The 21,816-nt window shown below is 39.3% G+C and overlaps 1 protein-coding gene across 1 annotated transcript; it reads left to right on the top strand.

Moving 5' to 3' along the window:
* The first annotated feature begins 2,474 nt into the window (after positions 1 to 2,474).
* Positions 2,475 to 19,145, top strand: LOC134678089 (solute carrier family 22 member 3-like). Its single transcript, XM_063536537.1, has 11 exons — positions 2,475 to 2,498; positions 2,600 to 2,820; positions 6,394 to 6,577; positions 8,164 to 8,293; positions 9,098 to 9,226; positions 13,078 to 13,270; positions 14,693 to 14,798; positions 15,137 to 15,369; positions 16,207 to 16,286; positions 17,606 to 17,781; positions 18,990 to 19,145. Exons 1-11 carry the CDS (start codon positions 2,475 to 2,477, stop codon positions 19,143 to 19,145), a joined length of 1,632 nt encoding a protein of 543 aa, XP_063392607.1.
* The last annotated feature ends 2,671 nt before the right edge of the window (positions 19,146 to 21,816 follow it).

Here is a 21,816-nt window from a genome sequence, read left to right as displayed (position 1 = left end):
ATCGACTAATACATTTTTTTTCATGGGCTGTCATTTTCACATCGTTCAGAAATTTGAAAGGCTGTTTATAAGGCCTCTACAGACTGTCAGACCTAACAATAGATTGCCCAAACATAGGCAAAGACCTCCTAGTTGGCAAAGACCTTTTATTATATCAAGACCAAATCAAGACCAAAGTGAAAACGGGACCCTATTACCACAGAAAAAATAAATAGTTCTGCCGTACAGAAAGGAAACTTCCTACAAAACCGAAGTTTGACAACAGTTCAGAGGGGCTACCGCGAAAACCGAAATTTGCAAATTGCGGGGATCTTTCTCTTTTACTCCAATGAAGGCGTAATTAGAGTGACAGAGAAAAATGCCCGCAATTTACGAACTTCGATTTTCGCAGTTAAAGCCCAGGATCGAATCATGCTGTCCCTTTCTAATGTAAGGCACTATCCCTTTCGGCTATTTAGGGTTGTCAAAAAAACTGTGTCCCTGATAATAATGATTTTGGGCCATCCACGTATAACCAAAACTTATATATCATTGGAAAGAGCGTTGTAAATACTCTGTTTATATGAGTATATTTAGTCTTTATTATGCATGCATAAGTTGATGTGTAGGGATCAATAACGTTGTCCGTGGGAGTCTATGACAAGTATACATTGACATTATTTTTCTGTCATAATGATTAAAAATTACGTTTTTTATGAATCATTTCCATAATTTAATTATATATCTTCTTGCGCCCAGGGCAGGTGCCCCGTCACCACGGGGAGGTCCCCGTGGTATCGGTGGTAACAAATGAGATCTATGACGGTCAAGCAAATCTTGTCAGTAGAAAAAGGCGCGAAATTCAAATTTTCTATGAGATGATATCCCTTCGCGCCTACAATTTTCAAATTTGCCGCCTTTTTCTACTGACAAGATCTGCTTGACCAAGTATATTTATCGTTTGGCCAAGACCCTGAACGCATGCTATACCGTCATGGCAAGAGAACTGCGATCGAAAAGCAATTTTAATGTCTCTGGAGTCCGTCCTGGAGAGGAAGAGATGCGAGCGGCGGATGTATCGGCAGGAACGAACCAGCCTCCGATACGGGGTCACCCTGAAAATGCTACTGCACTTGTAAGAATGGTGCTCGAACTGTAGGCTGTTGAGCACATATAGCTTCAATTATATGGTATTTAGGATTCGCTAGGCACTAAAAGGAACCCATTAAGACGCCTTCTTCTGGTAAAGAAGAATTTTTATAGGATTTGACACTTCTGATGAAGATTCGATGTTTGATTGAGATTCCTACTTTGACATCTTGTAATTTCTAACGCATGCAGATTCTGGACTTAAAATATGTATTTTCTTTCTTCACTCGAAGCACACTATACACTGATATATATAAATAATATATACAGCATATGGCCCAATTCGGGACACAGTTCTTTAAGCTATTATCTTATCCACATCTTATCAGTCGTCGTGGACGCAAAGGGACGCCAAGTTGTGTCAACCCTAATAATTGCTTGGAGCAATGCTAAGCCGAGCGGAGCAGAGTTTGGCCGAAGTCAGGAGTTTCGTACCCCTGCTTACTGACTCCGCTGTCCCTCCGTCTGTCACCAGGCTGTAACTCATGAACCGTGATACCTAAGTCATAGATGATTAAATTGCCGTTTTGTGCGTATAAATGGTACGGAACTCTTCGTGCACTTGGCCGGTTTTTTGATAATTGCCGGCATTGGCTTAGAGTATTTCTCAGTATGTATAACATTCATTTTGAATAGAGTTGTTTTGATTTTGTTTAATATTTTATAAATACATATATAGTTAGGTTTCCCTTGTATTGGTGTGGTGAAAATTCTGTTTTTCACTCGGTGGCAAAACTCGTGCCTTGAAACCCTCGTAACGCTTAAGATTCCATTTTTCGAACCATTTGCTACGCTCGTGGTTCAATTTTGGGATATTTCGCTTCCTCGCGTATCAATATTATTATTAACACGAGAGGTTAAACAATTGTGCCCCCTTGTAAAACAAATATTATAACTATGTACTGGGGGAGGAGAAGGATATTACCTATATAGTTGGTCAAGCAGATCTTGTCAGTAGAAAAAGGCGGCAATTTGTAAAATGTAGGCGCGAAGGGATATAGTGTCATAGAAAATTTGAATTTCGCGCTTTTTTCTGCTGACAAGATTTGCTTGACCATCTATAGTTAGGAATTATGTTTGAGATGAGCGATATTACGTTCGAAGGAGTAGACGGTAAGTAAGTAAGTACGAGAGTAGCTCTAGGTAAAATGTACTTAATCTGAAATGCGTCACCCGGCAACTAATTTCAAATCGATGGATTAAAAAGATTAACAGAATCTAACGTACTTATTAATGTTTATCTATTAATATTTTTAAATTATGATAAGGGAGTAGTACTTCATTAGCCCCTGGGCTTTTCGTTAAGACTTACATATCAGTAGTTGGCGTTTGTTTAATAGCTAAAAATGGATTTAGATTCGAAAAACAAGGTAACCAATAGCTCTTAATTTGGGAGAAAGTCAGTTGTTATCTCTGTACAGAATAATAATCACTTATCAAGTCGTGGATCAATTATGTTGTTAATTTATAGGTGGTTACTACGGCAGAACCAAAAGATCTTAGTGCAGCACTTCAGGCAGTTATCAAAGATGTGGGAGAGATGGGAATTTACCAGCGACTTCTCTTCGTAGGGATGCTGCCCTTCGGGTTTTTATGGGCATTTGTGTACATGAGCCACTTGTTCATCACGGCCACGCCCCACGAGCACTGGTGCCGGGTCCCTGAACTCGATGGCCTAGGATGGGAACTAAGGTAGATACTGATACCTGCCTTCAGCTGCATTATGTATATCACTAATGAATAATATAAATTTACCCTTATATTAATATTGTGAAATATTCAACACGTTCGGTTCGGTGGTTGGTTTTAACAGGTTTCCCAACGGGCTTAAGTAAACACACTTCGCGGTTCGCGTCGTAACGGAAAGTGCAGTTTGTTTGTAAATATTTTCAGCAGTCGCGGCTGAAAAGTATTGTCAGTTCTGCGCTGTGGTGCATGGGTTAGGAACGAACCTACAAATAAATACGAATATCCGTATTCGCCGAATAACTCACCCATCCGAGCGTCATAACTCGTAAACAATATTACCTAACTAATTAGGTATTAGATTTTACAGCGCTTTTTATTCATGTTTGATATCCCTAATATTCCTTAATATTCTTTATATAAATAATTATAAATATGTATCACTAAACCTGACCTTTTTAGGGTTCCGTAGCCAAATAAATGTCAAAAAACGGAACCCTTATGGATTCGTCATATCTGTTTGTCTGTCCGTCCGTATGTCACAGCCACTTTTTTCCGAAACTATAAGCACTATTATACTGTTGAAACTTGGTAAGTAGATGTATTCTGTGAACCGCATTAAGATTTTTACACAAAAATAGAAAAAAACAATACATTTTTAGGGTTCCCCATAATACTTAGAACTGACTCTCAAAAAAATTTTTTTTCATCAAACCCATATATGTGGGTTATCTATGGATAGGTCTTCAAAAATGATATTGAGTTTTCTAATATCATTTTCTTCCAAAGCCCCCTCCAGACTATCCGCGTGAATCGCGGGCGAAGCCGCGAACGCGAGTGTGGAGTCCAGAACGCAGACCTGCGAAATCGACTCCACACTCGCGTTCGCGGCTTCGCCCGCGATTCACGCGCATAGTCTGGAGGGGGCTTAAACTGAATAGTTTGCGCGAGTGACACTTCCAAAGTGGTAAAATGTGTGCCCCCCCCTGTAACTTCTAAAATAAGAGTATGATAATTTTTAAGAAAAAAAAGCGACTTCCATGGGGGCCGATATAGTAGATGGTACACTATGTAGAAAAGGAGGTAAAACCACCCACTTTTCTACTAGCATTTCGATTCTGTATAATGGCTCCTCTAGAGGATGGGCCAACGCCGCCCACTCCAAGGGACGCAGCCATGCGGTAGAATGAGATAGCAATATCACTTGCTCCCTCTAACGCATAAATGCGTCCCTTGGAGTGGCCGGCGTTGGCCCATCGTGAAGAGGAGCCATGAGGGTCGTAGTTCTAGCCTAACCTAACCCACTCCTCAGACAGCCATTTGGTTCTGTGCGGATCGCAGTTCGAACCGGATCCGGGTCCGAACCGGATCCGGGTATGAGTCCGAGTCCGGGTCCCAGTCCAAGTCAAAATCGAAATTCGTAATCACCAAACGTGTACCATGCGTCATTGAAGAGTTATGTTCTGGTCATCATCAGCAGTTCCACTTCATCAAATACGACAGTTTTTAATGTAAATGCTTGATTTTATGATGAAAATACAAAAAAATCTATACGTATGCCTTTAATATTTGAGGAGTTCCCTCGATTCCTTATGGATCCCATCATCAGAACTCGAGCTTGACAAAAATGTGGCTTAAAAACTTAACTTGCTTAACGAACATAACGAAAAGGAAAAATCGCCAAACGTGAACTATGCGTCGTTGAAGAGTTCTGTTCTGATCATCATCAGCAGTTCCACTTCATCAAATGCAACAGTTTTTAATGAAAATGCTTGATTTTCTGATGTAAATACAAAAATCTCTATACGCATGCCTTTAAGATTTGAGGAGTTCCATTGATTCCTCATGGATCCCATCATCAGAACTCGAGCTTGACAAAAATGTGGCTTAAAAACTTAACTTGCTTAACAAACATAACGAAGAGGACAAATCGCCAACCGTGAACTATGCGTCGTTAAAGAGTTCCGTTCTGATCATCATCAGCAGTTCCACTTCATCAAATGTCACTTTTTTGGGTGTATATGCTTGATTTGTTGATAAAAACCCAAAAATCACTTTATGTATGCCTTTAAGATTTGAGGAGTTCCCTCGATTCCTCATGGATCCCATCATCAGAACTGGGTTTTGACAAAAACGGGACCAATCTGTACATTCAATCAAAAAAAGAATTTTCAAAATCGATCTAGTAATGACGGAGATATGGAGTAACAAACATAAAAAAAAATAAAAAAAATAAAAAAAACATACAACCGAATTGATAACCTCCTTCTTTGAGATTTGGAAGTCGGTTAATAAAACTAAAAATAATATATGATGTAGGTACATTACCATGCAAACTTCCACCGAAAATTGATTTGAACGAGATCTAGTAAGTAGTTTTTTTTAATACGTCATAAATCGTAAACCGCAATTTTATTACCTATGTTACTTGCTGCTACGGAACCCTTCATTGGCGAGTCCGACTCGCACTTGGCCGCTTTTTTGATGAATGAATTGAATTTGATAATATTGTTTGTCAAGCAGATCTTGTCAGTAGAAAAGGCGGCAATTTTGAAAAATGTAGGCGCGAAGGGATATTGTCTCAAAGAAAATTTTAATTTCGCGCCTTTTTCTACTGACAAGATTTGCTTGACCATAGATAGACTTTTTGTTGTACATATATAATATTTAAGCCGTTTCAAAAAGTGTGACTAATGTAGCCTGCCTAATGGAAAAGAAAACTCATATATGCAATTTAGCCGTGTTCTTCAAACATTCGAGTCCTTAATATTATAACATTATACAGGGTGTTTGGTACATCGTTTGCCAAATTAAAACCAATTATGCCTAGAAAAACAAAATTGGCTATGTTGTTTTTTACTACTACGCAAGTAAAAATTTGAAATTTACAAAAAACTGTCAAAGAAGTGAAAAAGCTTTTTTGCACCAAATTAAAAATTTCAAATCGGTGGGTATCAGCGGTGGGTAGGTAAATACTTAGGGGTCATCCATTAATTACATCACACGTTTAGGGGGAGGGAGGGGTCAAGAAAATGTGACATAGGGGAGGGGGGAGACACAAACTTTGTGAAGTCACTTTAACTTCGTCAGTAACCGAAAATTTATTTAAATTATTTTATTCGCTGTAGATTTAAATAACATGTTTTTAAAACGATAATCGTTTTTATTCGTTTAATTTTCTTCCCTAAGCAGTTTTGGGTTATAAAATTACTAATATTTATATCGTCAAAAATATTTTGATAAAATATTTATAATAAAAGTAAGTACCTAAACTTAATTCGATTTGGCGATTTCGTAGGAAAAACGTGACGTCACGTTAGGGGGGAGGGGTTTGCCAAATGTGACCAAGTGTGACAAGGAGGGGGGAGGGGTCAAAAAACCTAGAAATTCGTGTGACGTAATTAATGGATGACCCCTTAGGTTCTTATTCGATATTCGGTATATTTTCGATAGAATTTGAGAATTTGGTAGCCCGGAGATTGAAAATAAATAGGTAACTAAGTAGGTAGGTACATCATATTTTTTAATCTGTACATATATATGCCTCCAGAATACGTAAAAGTTAGTAGTGTTGGTCAGGCGAAATCTGTCGATCCCGGCGAGCGCGGCGGGCGTGTTCGAGCGCTGCGTCGTGTTCGTGGCCAACTGGACCGAGGTGCTGGAGACGATGCTGCCGCCCGCGCCCGGCTCGCACACCATCCCCTGCCAGAATGGGTGGGAGTTCCTCTTCGATGACATACCATATTCTACCGTCTCTACTGAGGTATGTCGGTATGTGCCATTCAGATCCTCTTGCTTTTAGTAGGTAGGTATAGGTACTCTCAAGCTAAAGATCTGGGCTCCGTCCGGGGCTAGCAAAAACCAACTGCTCTCTTGTTGCACATTGTGTAATGTAAAGAAGGTATATGTATAGTCGCCATCAGATATATCGGAGCGGCCAAGGCGTTCACAATATCTGAACAAGAGCTCTAACGCCTTGACAACAGAGGCGTGTTCAGATATTTGTGAGCGCATTGGCCGCTCTGATATATCTGATGGTGACTGTACCTACTTAGCTCTAGCTGAGTGAGTAGGGTATGACAGTTAATTACTTAACATTTTTTTTGGTGTCTGGGTTAGGTACTTACTGATTTTCCTGCTTGTAATTTAAGACAAATGAATATCTCGAAAAACATCACTGTTTGATGTACCTTAGTCTATTACAACTGTACAGGTACAGATCGCGCGAGGCTTTTGGCGATCGGAGCCCGGGAAGCTGGTTACTGGCTACATGCCCATCCTTCACTGGTATCTTCCTTCCATCCAATACTGGTACTTTCTTGGATCCGACTTCCCTTAGACTGGCGACTGGTTTGCGACTCAGGGTTCCGGTGTGTACGCCACACATAATGCTCTTGTGGCACGGACGAGGACCGACGTGGGACACCATGGATTTTATCTTTTCAAAAAAGTGCAGGGGGCCGATTTTTGAAATTCGACCGCTCGATTTCATGTATTTCGCTCAATAATATCTCCACTACTAGGCATTTAAATTCTACTAATAGAATTGAAAACGAGTGGTCAATACCACTAGATTCCAAATTTTTATCGCTAGTATTTCAAAAATGTGTATATCGCTGTTTTCCACCGACTTCCGAGTGACGAAATCGAGCGATCGAATTTCAAAAATCGCCCCCCAGGCCGATTTTGAGACATGCCTCGCTTAATGACATAATCCGTCGGTCTCTTGCCACCTCCTATCAATGTGCCTGCTCTTCTTGAGCCGACTGGCATTATCACGGATGATGGCAGGAGGCCCGATGGGGTATCCTTAGTTCCTTGTAATTTGGAGCCGATGTTAGTGTGGGATACTACCTGCGTAGACACCACGTAGACGCACTGGCCCACCCACCCACCTCCAACGGACTAATGTAAAAGCTGGACGAGCGGCGGAAAGCGCCTAAATTTTAAAACGTAACAAATATACCTACTTACGAGACTCGGTAGAGTTTACCATTTTGTACCATTTGGAGTTGAAACTCTAGATCCATGGGGCCCCAGCGCGCACAAGTTGTTCGCAGAAATCGCGAAGCGTCTGGTTGACGTAACTGGCGGCTACCTCGCACAATGTATCAGCATTGCGATACAGCGAGGAAATGCCGCCAGCATTCTTGGTACAGGTACAGCTTTTTTTTAGATTTAAGCTAGTTATAAATGTTTTTTTTTATAATAACTATTAATCTATTGCAAAATACATAGGTACCTATAGCATGTAATAAAACTGTGTTGGTTTCTAATAGGCTACCTTTATGTATGCTATTGCCTAATATTGTTGTTGTCTGTGATGAAAATCATGAATTGTGTTTACAGCGCGAGTGGGTGTGCAGCCGAGCGGCGCTGGTGCCGTGGTCCCAGACCATCAGCATTCTGGGGTCCATGCTGGGCGGAATACTCCTCGGATACTTCGCCGACAGATTCGGACGGATACCAGCGTTGCTCGGTGATTATTTGTAACAATATACCCTTTACGATTAGAAATAGTCTACTTTAAAATTTTACTTTACGGTTAGCTATTTACTATCAGATACTTAAAATGATGCATAGCAGCCAAGGGCACAGTTTAATTAATAAGTATGCCAAGGGTGCTTTGTTCAGATATTTGCAACGCTGTTCCGATCTACGATATATTTGATGGCGACATAATGGTAACCGTCAAGAAAATTTTAGTTATAAATGAAAATGAATCATTTCTAAAGGGATGTATGTAGGTAGGTAAGGATGTAAGATGATTAGTTGATGCACCAACACCTACCTGAAGGCGTGAGGGTGACTTCTACGTGAAGTTGTTGCGAGCGGAGAGCGGAGTCTATATAGTATTTTAGGGTTACGCTCCCTTAAGCTCATTTCCGGCTGTCGGTCAGCTAGTTCCAGACATTTTTATATGTATAGAGAGTAGATGTAGACAGTTGAAATCTCCTCCGAGTGTATTTTATGATTTTTATGTTGTGTTTACTTATGTATTACCTCTTTTGGAGAAGGGAATTCGGGATTTTTTTTTATGATATAGGATGCTGACGAGCAGACGAATCGCCTGATGGAAAGCGATTACCGTCGTCCATAAATACCTGCGACACCAGAGGTGTTGTAAGGGCGTTCCCGGCATTTAAAATGGGCGTACGCTGTTTTCTTGAAGGTTTGAAAGTCGGTTTCTATATAAGTATGTACTTACTTACATTTATTAAATTACGTAGGTTTGTTGCATTATCTTTCCAAATTTCTAATAGAATGTTTACACGTGTTACAGTGTCTAACGTTCTCGGCTGTGTCGGCGGCGTGGCCATGACCTTTACTACCGGTTTCTGGGATTTCTCCGTGTGCCGCTTCCTGGTTGGAATGTCTTGTGACGGCTGTTTTCTATTTATATATATCCTCGGTAAGAAAGGAGAATAAAAGTTGACTCACGCTAGACCGGGCCGGAGCTTCCGGCGCGTCGTTTTCTATGGAAAGCACCACGTGATCACTGATCAGCCGTCATATAAAATGACATGTCGGACGCGTCGGCCCGGTTTAGCGTGAGCAAGCGTGAGTCATCCTTTAAAGTCTTTAAACGAATGTCATTTGCAAGACATGTGAGATATTGGTGCCTATAGGTATACAGGGTGTTACTGACCATGGGGCTTTAAATTCAGGGCTCGATTCTGCTCGCTAAACTGAGCTACTTTTATTATGGCACCAACCCCGAAAGCCCGAAAAAATTTTTTACTTTTTCATACATTTTGGCTGATGAAATGTCGACGTTTTCTATTGAAAAGCCAAAATATTTGGGTTGGTCCCATAGTAAAAGTAACTCAGTTTAGCGAGTAAAATCAAGCCCTAGAATTAAAGCCCCATGGTCAGACACATACTGTAATACTCCTCAGTTTAATTACCATGCCTAATGAATTGTACGATGTACTTATGTAAGTGTACCTATTTAGCATAGGTACCTAATTTTATGAGTACGAGTACGTGTTACGACAGTTTAATGTGCGAGTCGAACCATAAATCTGACACGTTCGTGTACATAGTGAGATCATGGATAAATTGGACAACAAATCTAAATACTTAAATAGTTATTTGTTTTACAAGGGGGCAAAGTTGTTGTTTAACCGCTCGTGCTAATATTGATACCTGAGCAAGCGAAAGATTCCAAAATTGAACCATGAGCGTAGCGAGTGGTTCGAAAAATGGAATCTTGAGCGTTGCGAGGGTTTCAAAGCACGAGGGTTAAACAAAATTTGCCCCGAGTGAAACACAAAATTTTTCACCACACCAACCCGAAGAAAATATTAAATGTAAAATATCAAACAAAATCAAACCAAATCAAATCCAAATGAATGTTATCAAAGATTTTTCATCCAAAATCATCATTTAAAAGTCAATTCTACCAGCAAACATAAGAAAACTACAAAAAAATTGCATTTGATTACTTTGCCTCACATGTGAATAAAACGCAACCCAAGTTTTTTAAGTGCAAAGTAAGGCTTTCCGAGATGGTGTGGTGAAAAAAAAAATAAACACGTTTAGTACTTACTTACACTGCCGGCTTTGCTCCTATCGCTAATCGCGCTATCTTTATCTCAATGTAATACAATCGTGACGTAATACAGAGCTATTCATCAGAGTACCGTGGTACGAAACTTACAAGCTAGTTAATAAATCCATTATGCTCTATACATATACACAAAAACAAAACAGACGGGGCGGGGAACTTTGTTTTATAAGTTGTAGTGATAGTCTGAAATATATAAGTCCTTATATCAAAGAACCGCCCCTCAGCTTAGTGATTTCTAGTGTCCGACCGAAGGTTCGGTTTCGGTTTCGGTTTCGGCCAGTTTCGGCCAAAAAATCATGTTTCGGCCGTAGTTTCGGTTTCGGCCAAAATACGGCCGAACCTTTCGGCCGGGCCGAAACTTACGAAATGGTACTTCGGACAAAGACCAAAAGTTGGGGAATAAGTAGGACAACAATATTAATATCTAGGTACATATACTGATTCATGTATAGGTGGTATGGGTACCTACATAATTTAATTGGTTTATTATAAAACACCATTCCACTAGTGAGGGCGCCACTGGACGGTCGACTCAGTCTTAAGAGGCTGTCAATACCTATAACGCGCACACTGTCTAATTGTATCGGAGTGAATGAGATAGCACTGTCGCACGTAGCCGTTGGCCGAGTATCCGCTCGGCCCGAGTCGAACGATGTCTTTTTCGCTCTTATTCAATCACTTATTCAGTCATTTTCCTATCTACCTCTAATGACAAATTTTAAGCGAGGCTAAAGGTTACGCTCAACTAGTGCTGCAAAGTTGATTTTCTCAATAGTTAATATTTTGCGAGGCTGAACAGCTGACTATTGATTAAAACGAAGAAAAAACCCTTAAAAGTGCCCCCAGTGCAGTTTTTCATACGAATGCTTAGCCTCACTTTTTACCTCAATTTACCATTGGTTTGCGTTCCACATGTCCTCTACTTCAGCTTAGCCTTTGGCCTCGCTGCGCCATGCTCAGCCTGCGGTCTCGCTTTTTAATACAATGGACATTGGTTGGAGTCTGTGCTCAACTACTTATTTTGAAGCCTGAAGCACGGCTTTGACTTCGCATGAAAGTTCGCCTCACTGGGGCACTTCGGACTTTTAGGCCCAGGTGAAGATCGGTACCCGGCCTTGCGATATTATTAACAAAAAATTTCGCGCTCGCTGCGCTCGCGTTTTTGGTTGACACTGTAATCACTGTATCTACATGTTAGCTTGACTGGTGAATGAATAGAGTTACACCAAGAAAATTCTGCAATGTTTTTGATAGCATACGCAGTGCAACTAGTGCAAATGTTATTTATACGTCTTATTTCATAGAAGTTTTGACGTTTAAAATAACACTTGCATTGCGTGTGTTATCAAAATCGTTGCAGAATTATCTTGGTCTAACTGTAGTAATTTTCTTAAAAAACTGCTTAAGTAACATAAATTTCAAGGACATTGGGTGTTGACAGTCCCATAATATGTGTGTAAAAGCGGTTTTATGACATTTTTTCAACGATTCTAACAAGTCTACAAAAGTTTCGGTTTCGGTTTCGGTTTCGGCCGAAACTAGAGCCAAAGCCGAACATTCGGTTTCGGTTTCGGTTTCGGCAAAAAAACATGTTTCGGTCGGACACTAGTGATTTCCTTTTTGTAGGTACCTACCTATCCCAAAAAGTAGGAGCAAGGGTTGGTTAGATATAACTTTTATTATTGATTGATTATGTTTACAGGGCACGTGGAGGGCAAAGATGTATGTATCTAGACTATAATAATATACTCGTAATAATATAAGTTTTTATACTTCGTTAGTTTACTTCTTTGATTAGTCACGATTACAATGATGACTAAAAATAATAACGAGTTAATTTTTTTGATGATTGACCATGATTCACCTTTATTCAGTAGGTATTTAGAGTCATTTTAGAGGTCACAGTTGTGTTGTGTTAATTGTAACTCGAGTACCAATTGCGCTTCTTGTAGGTTTCTTATGTAAGGTTTACTAGGGTAATTCCGAATGTCGAAAACTGTCGGATAATTCCGAAAGAGACTTTTATTATGATGGAATTAAGGGTGATTTTCATCTGAATTTCGGAATTATCCGACATTCGGTATTACCCGAATACACCTTACCACTTATGTACAGTCAGCAGCAATAATTGCTAAGCGGGTGAGGTGTTCAAAATGATCATGCGATCAAGATCTCGATCAAGATCAAGAGCACGACAAGGTAATTTTGAACACCTCGCCCGCATAGTAACTTCTGCTGCTGACTGTACGTACAATAAAGCTAACCCCCATACCCAGACTGTTCTGTAAGAAAACTTAGAAATTACTGATATTGCAGTTGATATAGTTTTGTCTCAGGAAACTGAGACATTTCCGCCATTCGAAACCCATTGGGCATATTTTGCGTACTCTAACTAACCCATTCAGCTCCAGAAAGCCTAGCAATGCTTTGAGCTTGCTTAGTGCTCGTGTAAGTTGCTCGGAGACAGCTAGGTGTTTCACCCTGGCTACTTAATGCTCTTATGCGTACCTTATCCCGAATTTAGTTAGTGGTAAATTGGGAATACCTACAAAGATGTAGGTATCACCGGAATTCTACCGGTGGCTGTGCGTATTACTTTCTCTGCGTCAATAATTCCTATCCTATGTTCTATATTTGCATCGTTTTTGATAGTTTGAAAGTACAGTATGTTGTCCGTTATTTTATTGCAGCGTTGGAGTACGTTGGCGTAAAGCATCGGTCGTGGGTTGCCAACATGTCGATTGCGCTGTACTTCGGCGGCGGCTGCGTGGCGCTGCCCTGGCTGGCGCTGTGGTTCAGCGACTGGAGGACCTTCATCCTGGTCACCTCGCTGCCCATGCTGGTTGCGCTGGTTACACCCTTCCTGGTTCCGGAGAGTGTCGGGTAAGACCGTCTACCATATACAGAGTGGTCACGAGGAACCCGAAAGATTTTAACCATGGGCATTTCCGAGGCCAAAAGAAGTAATTAGATACGCAATACATTCACCCACTATATTTTTTTTCTGTTTTGGCTTCCGAAATTATTTGTAGATAAAAACTAAATATATTAGTAAAACTATCACTAAAATGAATTTGTAAGGTAAGATAAGCTCGACATGCTAATGCCCAAGGGATCATCCATTAATTACGACACACGGATTTCTAGGTTTTTTGACCCTCTTGGCTGCTTGCTCCTTGTCACACTTGGTCACATTTTGCAAATCCCTCCCCACCTGGAGTGACGTCACATTTTAGGCAATTTTGTTTTCAGCGAAATCGGCAATACTAACTCGGCATTATTTTTTTAAGTAAATTTTTTTTTGGTAAAAGACATATTAGTAATTTTATAACACAAAACCAATTAGGAACGAAAATTGCCTACTTCCAAAACCTCATTATTTAAATGTACAGCGAATAAAAAAATATAAATTAATTTTCGGTTACTGAATAGTGATGAAGTGTTAAAATGACGTCACAATGTTTGTGACTCCCCCCTCCCCCATGTCACAACATGTTACATTTTCTTGACCCCCTCCAACCCCCTAAACGTGTGACGTAATTAATATGGATGACCCCAAAGGATGACACCTTGCTGTCACATCTATTGACAATGACTTAAGTTTCAAGATGACATGTAACATGTACAAGATGACATGATGACCGCGTCGAGCACCAGTACGTTTACCTTACTTACTTTTTAGGGTTCCGTACCTCAAAACATAAAATAGGTCTTTACTTATAAATGACAGGAAAATCTATTAGAAATATGTAGTCAAGCGTGAGTGGGACTAATTACTTAGTTTTTGATCCGACCCCTATAGGTTTTTTTAAAGGCAATTCACTCACGTTTCACATATAAAAAATACATTGTTAAAAATTGAGGAATACTTAGAACGCGGGTCCGACTGGCACTTGACCGGTTTTTTATTTAGTAAAGCCTATTAGTTTTTGCACATTTTTATATCTAAGAATCAATAAGTATTTAAACCAGGCGTCATAGTGTTTTTAGTTTTGTCAGAGGTAGATTTTTCTCCCAGCCGCATGGACTAAATAACTAAACCCCAGCCAGCAACATCGCCACCACAAAAGCGTTTAGCACTAAGTACAGGATGTTTTTTTCCAATTGGTTTATATTTACCCTCAAACTAGGCGAATTCTAGAGACAATGAAGTCTTATAATATGATCAAGAATACATACACTTCGGGTTCCCCTCCCCGTGATCACTTTGTATAGGCAGTACCAACAGTAGGTACTTACTTTGAGTATTAGTTACTTTGTTAGTTTAGTTTTCGTAGGTATTTCAATATTCAGCATTATTTTCAGGTGGCTGGTATCCAAAGGGCGAGTTGATGAAGCTGTAAAAGTAGTTCATAAATTTGAAAGGGTCAACAGAACTAAAATTTCCCAAGAGGTTCTCGATGAATTTATAGTAAGTAACTTTTTCGGTAGATATATAGCTACCTACTCATAGCCATTCCTAGACATACTCCCAGTTCCAGTCCCAGACCAAATCCGACAGCCCTGCAGTCTGCAGTCGCTGCCAGTCTCAGTCGGAGCACGCTCAATCAGAGTTGATAAAGAAACCATACTCGTAGTTGGCTGAATGCAACTATCTCCCATTGGTATACTAATTAAAGACCACGCTTTGAAATGCCACTATCATTTCAAAGTTATTTGTAACTACAAACCCATAATCAAAATTATATGTCTGTTATAATTTATTGTAGAGCTACATTGACCAATGATAATGTCTAAATTTTGTTTCAGGCTGCCGCCAAATCATTCACTCAGCAAGATGAAAGTTTGTTAGTGATATTTAAAACCAAAGGTTTGCGAAAAACTGTATTGTTTCTGGTGATCGCATTCATGTCCTGCGCCTTGGTGTTCGATGGCCTGATCAGGATGTCGGAGCATCTTGGGGTGGACTTCTTCATAGCGTTCACGTTGACGGGCGCTACAGAAGTCCCTTCGATTGCTTTAGTGGTTCTGCTAATAGACAGGTTTGTTGGAGAATGGGGACTACGTTTGTATGGCCAAGCGGTCGTCCCTTATATAGGTACTTACCGAAGCATGGCGTTCCTTAGTGTCAGAGGCCAAGATCCACTTCGGGTCGCTGCGCCACGGCAGTAAGTAAGTAAGTAAGGTACTTACCGGGGACTACCAGTAGGTACCACCATAGTGGCCTCCTCTGTTGGTAGTAAGTAAGATTAAAGCTGGCACTGGGACATACCTACTTACGTTACCTTCGTGCATACTTCGTCAGCACTGTAAGGGGTTTTCGTAACTAGTGTGTAAACGGTGTTTTTATTAAATTTCGTTAATTTCGGTCGGGGCATGGCTAAGTACATTTAAGGAAACTAAATGGCATACTTAGTATGTAATTGCTGCACATAGCGTTGTTGTAACACAGCCAGTGTATACGAGTATACTCGTATATTGTGTATATTTAACTCAACCAAACAATTGAAAACTATGACATTAAATATCATTTCGAACATCGATCGTCCGAGGTAGTATGTGTGGGAAGCCAGTGTTGCTCGAAGGAGATACATACATACTTGCGTTTAGGGTGAGACCTTAGTTTTTGAAGGCAGTGTGAGCCGCGGACACAGTTATTCATTTACAATCAATTAATCAGGCGGTCTAGCATAAGTTGCGTTCTCGCTTGCGCGTGCGAGTCCTTAATTGAAGTCGCGCTAGATGTATGGTGTCGCACGCGAAAACGAAACCATGCTAGACCGACTGTTAGTACATTTTCGTATTAGTTGATCTAGCTTTAAATATTAAGGATAAGAATATTCTTAGCGAACTCATGTAACGTATCCTATTATTTACAGGTTTGGACGTCGGAAAATAGTCTCATTGCCCTTGATTATAGGAGGAGTCGTTGCTTTTGTAGGCGCTTTTGTGCCCCGAGGTAGGTGACGTAATAACTTAAGAACATGCACAAAACTATTCTAAAGAAACGTTAATGAATTGTCGTTTTTTATGCTACCAGTTTAACAATGACATCTAATTTGGTTTATACAGGGCGTCCCACGGCGATGCCACATGGAGGGAAAGTACCTTAAATATCATAGATAGCATATTTTGCTGAAAGAAGACTTCATTTTATTTTTAAAACTTAGTAAAGTTGCATTCATACTTTTTTAATTTTTTTTGAAAAAATGTATGGAAAAAAATTATCGCGTCTTTGGAGGAAAAGTACCTTAATTATTGTAAATGAACATCTTACTGAAAGAAGACATTATTTCGATTTAAAAAAACAAGTTGAATTGCATTTTAAATAATTTCATGGTTAAACCGGGAATCGAACCCGCTACACGAGAAAAAAAAATACCTTGTACCAAAAAAATAATTCTCACATTGAAGCCTTTCGATCGGTATGACAAAGCTACAAGGTATTTTTTTTTTCTCGTGTAGCGGGTTCGATTCCCGGTTTAACCATGAAATTATTTAAAATACAATTCAACTTGTTTTTTTAAATCGAAATAATGTCTTCTTTCAGTAAGATGTTTATTTACAATAATTAAGGTACTTTTCCTCCAATGACGCGATAATTTTTTTCCATACATTTTTTTTCGAAAAAAATTAAAAAAGTATGAATGCAATTTAACTAAGTTTTAAAAATAAAATGAGTCTTCTTTCAGCAAAATATGCTATCTATGATATTTAAGGTACTTTCCTTCCATGTGGCATCGCCGTGGGACGCCCTGTATTTGCTAGCTTCCTTTCTTGTACCAATGATGTTTGTGTATGCGCGACAGATTTGGTTATGTTGACTTATTTATATGTCTTATGATGACAACTAGCTACTTAATCCTTAAAAATTTAAGCTCTTTTAAAATTTTCTTATAAGTATCACAAAAATATTGGGTATTCTTATCTACATGTTAATTAGGTATGGCTACAGATATGTTTTGGTATCATAAATAATAATCTAAAACATCATTCATGAAGCAGTTAATATTATTAAGCATAATAACGAAATCTTCTAAGATATTAATATTAATAAATTAATATTAATACTATATATTACTATACCTGACGTCCTAATTTACGAATAGGCTTCTTTGCTATATTTACAACGTTAGTTAACTTCGTGAACAAATGGTAAGACCCCTAGGACGTGTAAAGTTGTGAAAAATATTCGCAATGAGAGCTAAATGGCGAGCAGTTTATTAAGCATGACGATAAAAATGAGCTAAGAACTTTAATAAATATTTTGTGCGGTAGGGGTCGCGTCTGTGGTGATGGCAGTGGGTGCGCGGTTCCTGGGCAACATGGCGTACAGCGCCGTGATCCAGTGGACGCCCGAGCTCATGCCCACCAGCGTGCGCGCCTCGGGCGCCTCCTTCGTGCACGTCAGCGGGTTCGCCGCCGCCATGCTGGCACCCTTCCTCGTTTATTCCGTATGTGATTTAGGCGGTTATCACACCGGTGGTGATAGGGTGTAAAATAAACGCGACCCGTCTCGTTCACAAAACTTCTCAGCGTCCAGTTGCGGTGCCAGGCGCCGGTGAACAATTTTGTGTTTCACTAGGTGGCAAAATTGGTTTAACCCTCAAGCCCTCGTGCCTTGAAACCCTCGCAACGCTCACGATTCCATTTTTGGTACCACTCGCTACGCTCGTGGTTCAATTTTGGAATCTTTCGTTTGGTCGGCATTTGCTATAAAACAAATATACAGGGTGATTTCTGGGTCGTGATCCAGAACCACTTTTTCTGACTCTGTAAATGATCCACATTATCATATGGTAGTATTTAATTAAAAGATAATTACTTTAATTATTCTTATTTTTCAAGTAAAATTAATGTTATCCTAAGTAATTATGGTCACCCTATGACTTTTGACATACGCTGTATGGAAAGCGACAAGACGTCACATTGAGTAGGGTCACCAAATTGTATGCAAAAATGTTTTTTCCTACTTGTTATCTGAAAAAAAATCATCATTATTGGTGATAAACAATAATTAACAACATCATTAGGCTCATCTTTGGATTCTGTATGATATCTGGCTCTCTTGCTCCACGACCCCGAAATCACCCTGTATAGCTGTTTCATAATTGATTTGACGTTTCTTGCTGGGGCAACTTCATACGTGTGCTTGCTACTTAATTCGGTGCAGAGTAAGCTAGCTTAAACTGCAGGGTAGCCCAAAATAATGTTGACAAATATTTTTTTGTAATATTTTTCTTACTTACATGTCTTTTATAAAAAAAATCAAAAATTGAATTACTGTAATTTAACTAAAACCAAACATATTATTTTCCAAACATTCTCCTTTAACGTTTAACAATATTTATGCCTCAGTAAACAAAAATTGTCAACTTATTTTTGGGTCATCCTATATTTATGTTGTAAACAACATCTGCGACCTCATTACACCATCAATTAATTTTAATATTCGTGCGACTCATGAGCAGAACCACACTCGTACTCGTAGCGTGCTTGCTTACCAACTATTATTGACTGCAGTAGGTAAGTCTTGTCATATGCAATGAGTGATTTATCATTCGTATCAAGAATTGGAAGGAATAAACTGTTATATTTATCTGCAATTCGCATAGTCAAGGATTCACCTAATAGTGGTTCGTAATGGATGTTTTGAATGCAGGAGCGCGTGTGGGGGGAACTGCCGCTGGTGCTGGTGGGCGCGACGGCAGTGGCGGGCGGCGCCGTGGCCCTGCTGCTGCCAGAGACCGCGGGCCAGCCGCTGCCGCAGACCCTGGACGACTACGAGCGCATCGCCGACGCACGCCGCCGCCGGTAGCACGCCCGCGCCGCGCCGACCAGCCTCACGCAACTACGAATACATTCAACTGTGGAAATATTTTACTTACTTATTTGTTTTATACAAGTTGTTTCGTAACTAATGGATTATGCGTTCGATACTATACACCCTTCCCAAGAGCGCTTATTCTACAAATTATAATGCTTCCCTCCCAAATCCGAAACAAATATACAGTCGGCATCGTCGGTATTTAAATTGTACAAAATCACATTTTTTACATAGGAACGTAGTCGGTGGACACGATCGTATCCCAGGAACTTGAAGCGCTCAAAGAGGCTAGGGTGGGGAAGAGGGTATGAATAGTGAAAAGGAAAAAGAAACTAGAAACTGCTTTGAAAAGGAAAGATAACGCATGTCTCTACGGCGGCTGATATGTAACCATACAAGTTAATAACGAAGTGACGAATGATAAATATGTTCTGGGAAAACTAAAAATATTTCATAAACAAACGTTTTGTAGACGCTTAATCTTGATGAGAAGTTCCTCATTCGCGACGTCCTCGCAGTCCCGGAGAGGAAGCAGAAGATCACGGTAAGGATGACTTTCGTATTAAACGGAAGGAAAATAGGCCAATGAAAATTGCCAGTCACTTCTTGGCTTATCGATGACTGATCGATGCTACCCGCAGCGTATGTCTGTATATCTGCAGATCGTCTGCATATAAATACCAGAGGTTGAGTGATGATACTGTTGATGAATATAGAGAATAGTAATGGGAATAGCACTCCGCCTTGAGGAATACCGCGCGGTGGCCGTGCTGAAAGTCAGGCTGAAACGTATTGAATAAGTAGTTGGTGTTTGACTGAGGTATGACGTCAGGTAAGTATTGGAGGAATAGGGCGAAATTGAGAGAGAGAGAGAGAGAGAGAGAGATAAGGAGTTATGGGACTTTTAGCACTGGGATAACACGAGTCACCGTTTAAATAATTATTTCGCTTATTATTTAATTTTTTATTAGCAAGTGTGATGAAAAGCATTGTGCTTAACTCCGGGGGTACGAATATTGCAATCTCGAGTCTTTAATTCACTCCAGCCTGCGGCTGTCTTGAATCTACAGGCTCTCGTCTACTATATTTCACTTACCCCATGCACTCGTTGCACAATGTAAGGTAAAAGTACGCTTCACCGAATGCTTAAGACCTAGACTTACGTTTCTTTTTTTAATTAGTTCTGGTATTTGCATACGAATATGTTCAATACTGAAATTGAAACTTAGATAAATTTGTCCTCATTTAAACATAACTATAAATTACTGAAATGATTGGACGTATATTAAAAATATTTTTAAAATAATTTCTTCCAGTTTCCTTGATTGTACCATTTACCGAACTAAGAAACGTGATTTGCACATTATACCGAATAGGGAGGCCGCATTACCGAACTAGGAAATAATTGTATGAAAATATGGTGTTGAGTGGTGCCCAAACTTTAGTAGTTCAGTATTAAATCCCTACTATACTTTGTTTTTTAGCATTAGAAAGGTGGTAAGCGATCTTGACGTGTCTTTTTTATTGAAAAATAAGTCATCCCAAATAGGTAGGTATGCAACAATTATCAAACATGTACGTATATGTATAAAAAAATTTGGCTGTTTTACAATACAATACAAATACAAATACAAATGCGTTTATTTCATTACTTTTTACATAAGTTCTTAGGTATAGTGTATAAGGGTTAGGTAGGTAATTAGTCCATCTTAGGTATAAGGAGTAAGTAGGTAAGTATTAATCTAAACATTGTGCAACAAATTGTGTAAGTAATGAAAAAGGTGCGGGTACAGCTTGCTGAATTTAAACCCGCCCTTGGTCAGCTAATTGGAATGGTATTAAGATTACATAATATTTAAATTATGAAATTCACATAAAAAACAAAACATTAGTATTTGACAATAGTTTCCTTACGGGGTATTTAATACAGAAACAGTATTTAATAGCATATGTTTCGTGTGGTTAGTATTTACCTAAAAGTTAACTTTATGAACGCAACCCTCACGGGACTGGTCACGTGTATATTCTCAAACTCTTTTTGATTATTCATGATGTTTGATGTTTTATCTCTTTTTGATGTTTTATGCATTTTGTCTCGTCCATTTTCTAGGGAAGGTTAAATAACAAAAGTTTGAAGTTTAAAAAGTCAAGTTTAAATCGCCCCATGACGACGAGATGACGACGACGACGAGATGAATCTAAAAAAAATGGTGGACGTCTAGGTTTGGACCATTCTGTATAAAATATTATTGCTTTATTATTTTATTATCAGATTGAGTTTTTTTGTCCACATTCCGAGACTATTATCAGGCGTCCAATAAGTATGTCTAAAGTTTGAGAAGGGCTGGCATTGAAATAATGGTCACAAAAAATAAACATATAAATATAGACCTAGTCGTTATAATAATAAGGATGATATTCTAATGAACGTCGAATAGAAACATGGTCAACGCAAACGTGAGTTCGGTAGCAGAGACCATGGGTACCATTCACCGAACAGCCGTTCGGTGAACGAAACATGGAAAATATGTGGAACCTATTTCGCGAACAGATTTTGAAAATAGTATTTAAATCGTAATCAATATGGTATAACTACAAATCTATCAATTAATTTAATACTTGAATCCATTACTAAACCGTACCTGTATAAAGTTCTCGCTAA

This window comes from Cydia fagiglandana, chromosome Z (assembly GCF_963556715.1).
Source record: "Cydia fagiglandana chromosome Z, ilCydFagi1.1, whole genome shotgun sequence".
In the NCBI taxonomy this organism is placed as follows: domain Eukaryota; kingdom Metazoa; phylum Arthropoda; class Insecta; order Lepidoptera; family Tortricidae; genus Cydia; species Cydia fagiglandana.
Note: the sequence above shows the minus strand (reverse complement) of the source record. Positions and strands in the feature narration are given on the sequence as shown.

Excerpts from the sequence above, each read along its gene's own strand:
- LOC134678089 (XM_063536537.1), top strand. The coding sequence starts at position 2,475 with ATGGATTTAGATTCGAAAAACAAG. Across the intron at positions 8,294-9,097 it reads ACGGATACCAGCGTTGCTCG|TGTCTAACGTTCTCGGCTGT; the intron begins GTGATTATTTGT and ends CACGTGTTACAG. Across the intron at positions 9,227-13,077 it reads TCTATTTATATATATCCTCG|CGTTGGAGTACGTTGGCGTA; the intron begins GTAAGAAAGGAG and ends ATTTTATTGCAG.